This window comes from Alosa alosa, chromosome 23 (assembly GCF_017589495.1).
Source record: "Alosa alosa isolate M-15738 ecotype Scorff River chromosome 23, AALO_Geno_1.1, whole genome shotgun sequence".
Taxonomy (NCBI): Eukaryota; Metazoa; Chordata; class Actinopteri; order Clupeiformes; family Clupeidae; genus Alosa; species Alosa alosa.
In genome coordinates, this window is record NC_063211.1 from 5,817,029 (window position 1) to 5,827,028 (window position 10,000).

The 10,000-nt window shown below is 45.9% G+C and overlaps 1 protein-coding gene across 1 annotated transcript in view; it reads left to right on the forward strand.

Annotated features, from left to right (window-relative positions):
- The window catches only part of atp11a (ATPase phospholipid transporting 11A), an 83,035-nt gene that overhangs the window by 39,497 nt on the left and 33,538 nt on the right, over positions 1–10,000 (forward strand). The window contains 12 exon segments of the mRNA XM_048235659.1: positions 454–543; positions 1,652–1,732; positions 2,157–2,264; positions 3,985–4,113; positions 4,895–4,998; positions 5,168–5,218; positions 6,029–6,093; positions 6,626–6,707; positions 7,312–7,462; positions 7,744–7,941; positions 8,255–8,428; positions 9,469–9,635. Of these exon segments, the coding sequence (XP_048091616.1) occupies positions 454–543; positions 1,652–1,732; positions 2,157–2,264; positions 3,985–4,113; positions 4,895–4,998; positions 5,168–5,218; positions 6,029–6,093; positions 6,626–6,707; positions 7,312–7,462; positions 7,744–7,941; positions 8,255–8,428; positions 9,469–9,635 (1,400 nt within the window).

A 10,000-nucleotide genomic window follows, 5' to 3' on the forward strand; every position in this document is an offset into this window, starting at 1 on the left:
GTCAGAACTGCACCAATTTTATTTTTATTTAGAAATTCAACTGTCTGTGATTTTGGTAAACCAGCCTACTTATGGCACTTTAACAGTGTGTGTAAATCAGGCCTTTCTACAAACACTTGTAACGCTGTAGGCCTAGCTTACTTTATGGCAAAATAATTTTCCTATTTATAAACTGCACTCATCTTAGTAAATAATGCACTTACTTTATTTAATTCTACACACAAGCGAAACATTTTAGTGAGGTGAGTGCCCCCAAATCTCACTCCAAGCTGAGCTCAAAACTTGAGAACCCTGTGTGTGTATATGTGTGGTGGGAGGGCTTGGTATTTTGACATTTATAGCAGTGCTTTTGTTAATGTGTGTGTGTGTGTGTGTGTTTTGAGGGGGTTGAGCGTTTTTTGCCGTTCATGGCAGTGCTTTAGTTAACACCTGCACCTGCTCTCACGTCCACAGTACACCTTCTGGAACTTCATCCCGAAGAACCTGTTTGAACAGTTCCGGAGGATTGCCAACTTCTACTTTCTCATCATATTCTTGGTGCAGGTTAGGACACCTTGGATTCCTCTCTGTGTGTTTGGGCAAGTCCTCAGCTGGCCAGTGTATGCCTGTGAGGGAATGCCAGTACAAATATGAAGCCCTAGCCTGTTTCAGTTATTTATCAGACTCATCTCTCTCTCCCCATCTATCTCTCTCTCTCTCTCTCTCTCTCTCTCTGTCTCTCTCTCTCTCTCTCTCTCTCTCTTTCTCTCTCTCTTTCTCCCTATCTATCTCTTTCTTTCTCCTTATCTCGCTGTCTCTCTCTCTTTCCCTATCTATCTCTTTCTCTCTCCCCATCTCTCTCTCTCTTTCTCTCTCTCTCTCTCTCCCCATCTCTCTCTCCTCTCGCTCTCCTCTCTCTCTCTCTCTCTCTCTCTCTCTTTCTCTCTCTTTCTCCCTATCTATCTCTTTCTTTCTCCTTATCTCTCTGTCTCTCTCTTTCCCTATCTATCTCTTTCTCTCTCTCTCTGTCTCTCTCTCTCTCTCTCTCTCTCTCTCTCTCTCTCTCTCTTTCTCTCTCTTTCTCCCTATCTATCTCTTTCTTTCTCCTTATCTCTCTGTCTCTCTCTTTCCCTATCTATCTCTTTCTCTCTCCCCATCTCTCTCTCTGTCTCTCTCTTTCTCTCCCTATCTATCTCTTTCTCTCTCTCTCTCCCTATCTATCTCTTTCTCTCTCTCTCTTTCTCTCTCTCTCTTTCTCTCTCTCTCTCTCCCTATCTATCTCTTTCTCTCTCTCTCTCCCTATCTCTCTTTTTCTCTCTCCTTATCTCTCTCTCTCCCCATCTCTCTCTCTCTCTCTCTCTCTCTCCTATCTATCTCTTTCTCTCTCCCCATCTCTCTCTCTCTCTCTCTCCCTATCTATCTCTTTCTCTCTCCTTATCTCTCTCCCTATCTATCTCTTTCTCTCTCCTTCTCTCTCTCTCCCTATCTATCTCTCTCTCTCCTTATCTCTCTCTCTCTCTCTTTCTCTCTCCTTATCTCTCTGTCTCTCTCTCTCTTTCTCTCCCTATCTATCTCTTTCTCTCTCTCTTTCTCTCTCTTTCTCTCCCTATCTATCTCTTTCTCTCTCCTTATCTTCTCTCTCTCTCTCTCTCTCTCTTCCTCTTTTCTGCAGCTCATCATTGATACTCCGACCAGTCCCATCACCAGTGGTCTGCCTCTCTTCTTCGTCATCACGGTCACGGCCATCAAACAGGTACCGCTGCCCACCACTCTAATCTCAGCCACTCACACGATGAGGCTGCGCTGAGCTGAGCTGACCATCAGACACAAGAGGCTGTTCAGGCTCTCTCTCTCCCCCTCTTCCTCTGGCTCAATCAATGCTTTGTTTCCTTCCATCTCTCCTTCTCACTCTCTCTCTCTCTCTCTCCTTCTCTTTTTTCATCTCTCTCTCATTCTTTCTCTCTCTCCTTCTCACTCTCTCTTGTTCTCTCTCTCTCCTTCTCTCTTTCTCTCTCCTTCTCTTTTTTCATCTCTCTTTCATTCTTCCTCTCTCTCCTTCTCACTCTCTCTTGTTCTCTCTCTCTCTCCTTCTCTCTTTCTCTCTCCTTCTCTTTTTTCATCTCTCTTTCATTCTTCCTCTCTCTCCTTCTCTCTCTCTCTCTCTCTCTCTCTCTCAGGGCTATGAGGATTGGCTTCGGCATAAGGCAGACAATGCCATCAACCAGTGTCCTGTGCATGTCATTCAGCACGGCAATGTGGTGCGGAAACAGAGTCGAAAGCTCAGGGTATGTTTGTCTATAAACCACACACACACACACACACACACACACACACACACACACTCACACTAAATCCTTTATTTGAGCCTACCAATCACATTTCCAACATAAGGGATTAAAATATTTCCAGAGATAGTATAACTCATTTTTATACACAAAGGTAGGTATACATACATACATTTAAAACGCCAAGAGATAGCAGAACTCATTTTTATACACAAAGGTAGGTATACATACATTTAAAACGCCAAGAGATAGCATAACTCATTTTTCATACACAAAGGTAGGTATACATACATACATAAAAAGCCCAGAGATAGTATTACTCCTTGATCTACACAAAGGTAGGTATACATATATGCATTTAAAATGGCCACTCCTGTAGTCACTGACCGCATCTCCATATTATGCATAATGCATGCTGGAGTGTCTCTCCTTCACTTTCTATCTCAGTGGAGGCTGTGTAGGCCGTGTCTCGTGCGTGCGTGTGTCTGTGTGTGTGCTGGAGTGCCTCTCCTTCGCCTCATATCTCAGTGGCAGCTGTGTAGGCCGTGTCTCGTGCGTGTGTGTGTGTGTGTGCTGAAGTGTCATTTTATATAAAACATTTTATATGTTTTACATTTTATATGTTTTATTTAGGTTGAGCACGGCATCAGTTGGTGGTGTGTGTGTGCGCTTGTGTGTGTGTGAGGGTGGGTAAGTGAGGCCGAAGGATTTTGCTGCTTTTAATCTAGTCGGCTTCTGTAATCTGTTATGTAACGGAGGATCGCAGGATCAGATCATGAACTGTCGTTGTGAACACTGTAGTGTGCATATTTTCATTTGTGTTGACGTAAATATTTTTCATTTCTCATAATTAATTTTTTTTCTAGAGACTGAAAAAAGGGTAGCATTTTTCTCCATGAAGCTGAAGCGCTGAATCCCAGTTACATTGGCAGGCATGGGGAGCTCTTGCTCTTGCTGTGTGTGTTTGTGTGTGTGTGTGTGTGTGTGTGTGTGAAGCTAAAGTGCTGAAAGGAATGGGGAGCTCTTGCTCTTAGAGTGTGCAATGCTGAGGAAGTTTTAGTTTACGTTCCCCAGGCGTCCTTCTCTACAGTAATGTCTGAAAACGTTCTCCAGACTTACAGTATGTAAATGTCTATTGAGAATGCAGGTGTGAAATTGGGAGGATCCTGGAGAGATGTGAGGCATTTAATTTCATTTCATTTCATTTCATTTTTCATTTGTTTTTATATATATATATATATATATATATATATATATATATATATATATATATATATATATATAATATTTTGGGCATTTTATGCCTTTAATCAGATAGGATAGTGGAGATTGACAGGAAGTGAGTGGGAGACAGAGTCGGGGTGGGATCCGGAAAGGACCACGGGGCGGGAATCGAACCCGGGTCGCCGGCGTACAGTGCAGGTGCCCCTAGCCAGTCGCGCCACTGCTGGGGCCTGCTATTTTTTTCATGTTAGAATGTATGCTACTGTGATCTTATGATTCAACAGCTCAACAATATGACATGTTTCCCTTGAGGTGTTCCTTAATGCTTTAGATGGCCATTTGTAGCACAAGCTTAAAAAATGTAACTATGTAGGTAAATTTAATAATCATATTACTATGCTAATATGTTAGCACTTTCTCTGCACACGCACACACACACACACACACACACACCAAGAAACATGCTGATATCTACTGTCCTGTACTGTCTTGTCAGGTGGGTGATGTTGTGAAGGTGAAGGAGGATGAGTCTTTTCCATGTGACCTCATACTTTTGTCCACCAGTCGGGACGATGGGACCTGCTTCGTAACCACCGCCAGTTTGGACGGAGAGTCCAGCCACAAGGTGAAACCCTGACCAGTCACCACCAAGCGTTTGAGGTTTCCCTTTAAAAAACCAAACAAGACAAAACAAATCAAATCAGCCTTTACCTGCCAACAAACAGCAATTTAGTGAAGGTGATTCAGAGAGAGAGGGCTTGTTGTGTTTATTTTGATGAATCAGTTGTTGCTGAAATTCTGTGACCTTTTAAAGCTGCTTAGGTATGGCTGCTTGATTATGGCAAAAACTATAATCATGATTATTTAGTCAATATTGAGATCACACGATTCTGAACACAACATACTCTATGATTTTGAAACTTGAACTTAAGAAAATAGATATCAGTGAATTAAATTGAAGTATGAATATAATTCAGCAGAAAAAATAAATAAACAATACATGCTTAGAGATAATTAGTTACCACCGTAAATCAAACACAAAACAAGAGCATTGCTGCAAAATAATAATATTTCCATTATGTTGCTTTCGTAAACATTGGAATTAGTCATCATTGATGGTTGATTTAGACGTTATTGATGTAGAGTTCAGCTGTACCTCGGCTCCAGAGGTTTCATTAGAATCAGGATGTGATAAATAGCAAGCCACTGTGTGTGTGTGTGTGTGTGTGTGTGTGTGTGTGTGTGTGTGGTGTTAGTGCCATGTCTGTGAAGTTCACATTTGAGTGTATTTTTCCTACGCTTCTGTATGCTTGTGCTATAGCTGTACTTTAGTGTGCTATAGCTGTACTTTAGTGTGCTATATCTTTATCTATCTCTTCCTGACCTTTTCTTTCTCGCTCTCTCAGACTCTCTACGCAGTGCAAGATACAAAGGCCTTCAACACCGAGGAGGAGATTGACACGATACAGGCCACCATTGAATGTGAACAACCACAGCCAGACCTCTACAAGTGAGACACACACACACACACACACACACACACACACACACACACACACACACACACACACACACACACACACACACACACACTCACACACACTCCTACTACTCCTACTATTCTGCAGAGCAAGGGAAATCCACTGACCTTTGTTCTCCCTCTCTTTCTCCGGATTTAGATTTGTGGGACGCATCAATATTTATTTGGAGCGGGATGAGCCCATCGCCAGGTAAATCCATAGTGGGAAATTGGGTCATAATTAACAGTGGCATGGTCTGTGCACTTGTCCTCTGGGGGGGTGTGGGGCAGGGTTAGTTATGTTTGCGTTCCAACACCAGCAGTGGTGTTTATCAGCTTGTGTGTTACAATGCTGTTATTGTCCTATCCTATATTTAATTTTATTATGTCTTTGTTAATACATATTATTTGTTTATTACATGATGATGACCTTGTTTTTGCAGTAGTGTTTGTTGTACTTATTATTTGTTTATTACACGGCTCTTCATAATGCAGTAGAATGTTCTATTCACTTGAATAGGCCTTCCCAACGGAGGTTTGATAATTTTGTATGACAGACCGTTGTCAAGGAAAATGGGTTTTGTGCTTCTCATTCACATCTTTCATATCACTTAAAGGTTCATTCAAAAGTAAAAGCAGAAGGTCGATCAGCTGTGTTCTAAAGAATGTTTGATTCAAATTCAGCGTGTGTTGCAAACTATTTGTTTCTCAGCAAAAGCTACAATGAAACGGTAACAAATAAATAGACATATCGTGTGGAGTTTATTTTTTAGTTTTGCCAAGCAGTATAATGTATAGAAAGATGGTCATTATCGGCAAAATAAGTCCCTTCAGATCGAAGCAAGACCCCTCCGCTGGTGCGTCAGGGTCCGTCCTGTTGGCATACATTATCCCTTACTTCTTACATGATGATAACCTTGTTATTGCAGTAGTGTTTGTTGTTGTTGTTGTTGATGTTATAGTTATATTGTTATTGAAATGATATTGTAAACTAGTGTTATTTCACGCGTTCCCTCACCAGACCGCTGGGGTCGGAGAACCTGCTGCTCCGCGGTGCTACGCTAAAGAACACGGAGTACATCTACGGTGAGTCCTGCCTCTGACTGGGGGACTCAGGGAGATGAACCAGTTGGATTTATTGTGTGTGTGTGTGTGTGTGTGTGTGTGTGTGTGTGTGTGCGCGTGTGTGCGTGTGCATACATGTGTGCGCGCGTGTGTGTTTGTGTGTGTGCGTGTGTGCATGTGCATACATGTGTGCGCGCGTGTGTGTTTGTGTGTGTGTGTGTGTGTGTGCGTGTGCATGCGCATACATGTGTGCGCGCGTGTGTGTTTGTCTTTGTGTGTGTGTGTGTGTGTGTGTGTGTGCGTGCGCATACATGTGTGCACGCGTGTGTGTTTGTGTGTGTGTGTGCGCGCCGCGTGTGTGTGTGTGTGTGTGCGTGCGCATGCATGTGTGCGCGCGTGTGTGTGTGTGCATGTTCGCGTGTGTGTGCGTGCGCATACATGTGTGCGCGCGCGTGGGTGTGTGTGTGTGTGTGTGTGTGGTGTGTGTGTGCGTGCACATGTGTGTGCGCGTGTGTGTTTGTGTGTCTAATCACCAGTGTGTTTCCTTCCTCAGCTGTGGCCATCTACACTGGCATGGAGACCAAAATGGCTCTGAACTACCAGTCCAAATCCCAGAAGCGCTCAGCAGTAGAAAAGTAAGACTCACCCCCCACCCCTCTTCTACCCCCCTCATCTTCCACCCCCCACCCCTCTTCTACCCCCCTCATCTTCCACCCTTCCTCATCTACCACCCCCCCTCCTCATCTACCACCCCCCTCTCCTCCTCCCTCAGCATCTTCCTCCCTAGGCTCATGTAACCTGGTCTGTCGGCCCCCAGGCTCATGTGACCTGGTCTGTCGGCCCCCAGGCTCATGTGACCTGGTCTGTCCCCCCTCCTCTCCGCAGCCTGTCGGCTGATTGGTTAATACATGCCCCGGCTTGTCTGTTGGGCCTGTAGGACTTCTTTACATTGATTGCCACTGTGTAGATCATGTGTCCGCTTGCTGTGTTTGCATTTTCCCCTTGTCAGCGTCCTCCACTGAAAGATTTGTCTCCTTCAAAGCTTTCACATCCAATGCACTTGTGAGGGACGGGGGGGCTGCCGGTGCTACACCTCTTTGTGCTTTACCTGGACTTCAATTAAATGTGGAGAGTGCTGATGGTTTTGCTGAGAGTGTAAATGATCGTTTTCTAATCATGGAACCCTTGTTGACCCCCCCCCCCCCCCCCCCCCCCGCCCGTCTACTGTGCCCCGTCCAGGTCGATGAACTCCTACTTGATTGTGTATCTGTGCATCCTGATCAGCAAAGCCCTCATCAACACGGTGCTGAAGTACGCCTGGCAGGCCAACCCCAACCGGGACGAGCCCTGGTACAACCAGAAGACGGAGACAGAGAGGCAACGGCACATAGTGAGTGTCCATCTCCACTCCCAGCATCCTCACTCCTCACTAGGGCCAATCACCCTAGTCCCCTAGCTCAGGGCACTTGAGTCCTCACTAGGGCCAATCACCCTAGTCATTGTTTCGTTCCGTAGTGTATGAAAACTGCTTTTGACACCTCTATCAAATGACTGAAATGCACAAAAAAAGTATGGCTGCACCAGCTGCGTAAAAATATCTAATTGCAATGATTGTCTTATCGTCTCAGAGCTCCACCTGATTGGCTCTTGTCCATGTTGTCCCTCCTACAGCTTATCAGAGCCTTCACAGACTTCCTGGCCTTCATGGTTCTGTTCAACTACATCATCCCCGTCTCCATGTACGTCACCGTGGAGATGCAGAAGTTCCTGGGCTCGTACTTCATCACCTGGGACGATGAGATGTTCGACGAGGAGTTGGGCATAGGGGCGATGGTCAACACCTCGGACCTCAATGAGGAATTGGGACAGGTATGGAAAATAAGAACAGGGGAGCGTTAAAGGCCTGTTACACGAAACACCTGAAATTAAAATGTTCTTTAAAGCACGATTTTAAGGTTTCTTTAAAATAAAATTGTTTACACACAACACGAACACCACACTGCCGCAGTCTGAGCAGGTCTTATCGCTTGTATAACAGCCATAGGAAGTTTGGTGTTTGGTGGAGTAGAAACATGTGTGTTTAGTGGAAGGAGTTGTGTGTGTTGAGTGGGAGGAGTTATGTGTGTTGAGTGGGAGGAGTTATGTGGCCTTTCGGCTAATGGCTCCCGTGTGTGTGCTCCAGGTGGAATATGTGTTCACGGACAAAACGGGAACCCTGACTGAAAACAACATGGAGTTCATCGAGTGCTGTGTGGATGGGCACGTGTATGTTCCGCACGCCATCTGCAACGGGCAGGTCATGGCAGGAGCGACGGGCATGGACATGATCGACTCCTCGCCCAGCGCAGAATCAAAGGTAGGTGACCTGAGGAGGACTTCAAACATCACCCTGTAGATGCCATAACACCCAGTAAACACCCAGTAAAACAACAAAACGACAAAACTCTGTTTACTCACACATAAGTAGATAGAAAGTAACCTTGGCAACAGCCAGGGAAAGTTTAAAAAGAGATAAAGAGCATACGGATGTGTTCTTCTCATAAAAGCTGAGTTTCCTGGGGCTGTCTGAGGCTTTTTAGCGAGGCTGTCTGGCGCAGTCGGAGTCCAATAAGCACCACGCTGCTTGGAGCCCAAATGGATGCAGTCGCTGATAAAGAACGCAGACTGGCAGATGACAAATAAATATGGGCCACGAAAAGCAACCTTTGAATAGGCTCTGCAAATAGGAGTCCAATCCAAGGCGTCTCGATTAGACTTTCAAATGTGATCATGCCGGGAAATGTGTGTGTGTGCTGCGGCTGGCGTTGGTCAACGTTCAGAGTGAATTGCAGCCACGTTGTGTCATATGGCTCCGGCTTTGGCTCGGTCAGTGATACCCCTTTGAGACGGACGCTTTGAAACGACACCTGGAGATTGAGTGTCCCAGCGGCCCCCTATTATTATTATTGAGTGGCGTGTGTGTGTGTGTGTGTGTGTGTGTGTGTGTGTGTTGAACAAGGTGTGACACTGCTGTGGTCCAGTGCAGCAGGCTGGCGGCGTGGCTGTGTCATCTTACGCTCCAGGAATCCATTAAGTGTGTGTGAGATACTCTGGGCCCCCTGCTAACTCAGCCTGTGAAACTGTGCGGATACAGTATGTGTGTGTATGTATTTCACTGTGAGTATGTGTGTGTGTGTTGCTGTATAACTCCCTCCTTGTTACTCTTTAACTGTGTGTGTGTGTGCGTGTGTGCGCGCGTGTGTGCGTGCGTGTGTGTGTGTGTGGGTGTGCCTGTGTGTGTGCGTGTGTGTGCGTGTGTGCGTGTGTGTGCGTGTATGCGTGCGTGCGTGTTGATAACGTCGCGTGTGCGTGTGTGTGCGCGTGTGTGCGTGTGTGTGTGTGTGTGTGTGTGCACAGGAGCACGAGGAGCTGTTTTTCCGTGCGCTGTGTCTGTGCCACACGGTGCAGGTGAAGGAGGAGGAGACTGTGGATGGCATCAAGCGGGGCATCCACCAGGGCAAAGCCACGTCCTTCTACATATCCTCCTCCCCCGACGAGGTGGCACTGGTGGAGGGCATGAAGAGGTGAGGCCTCCCCCCTTCTCCACACACACATAGTCATACTCACGCACGCACGCACACACACACACACACACACACACACACACACACACACACACACACACACACACACACACACACACACACACACACACACACACACACACACACACTTAGTCAGACTCACACACACACACACACACACACACACACACACACACACACACACACACACATAGTCATACTCACACACACACACACACACACACACACACACACACATAGTCATACTCACACACAGACACACACACACACACACATAGTCATACTCACACACACACACACACACACACACACACACACACACACTGTGTACCACATGGTCTAAG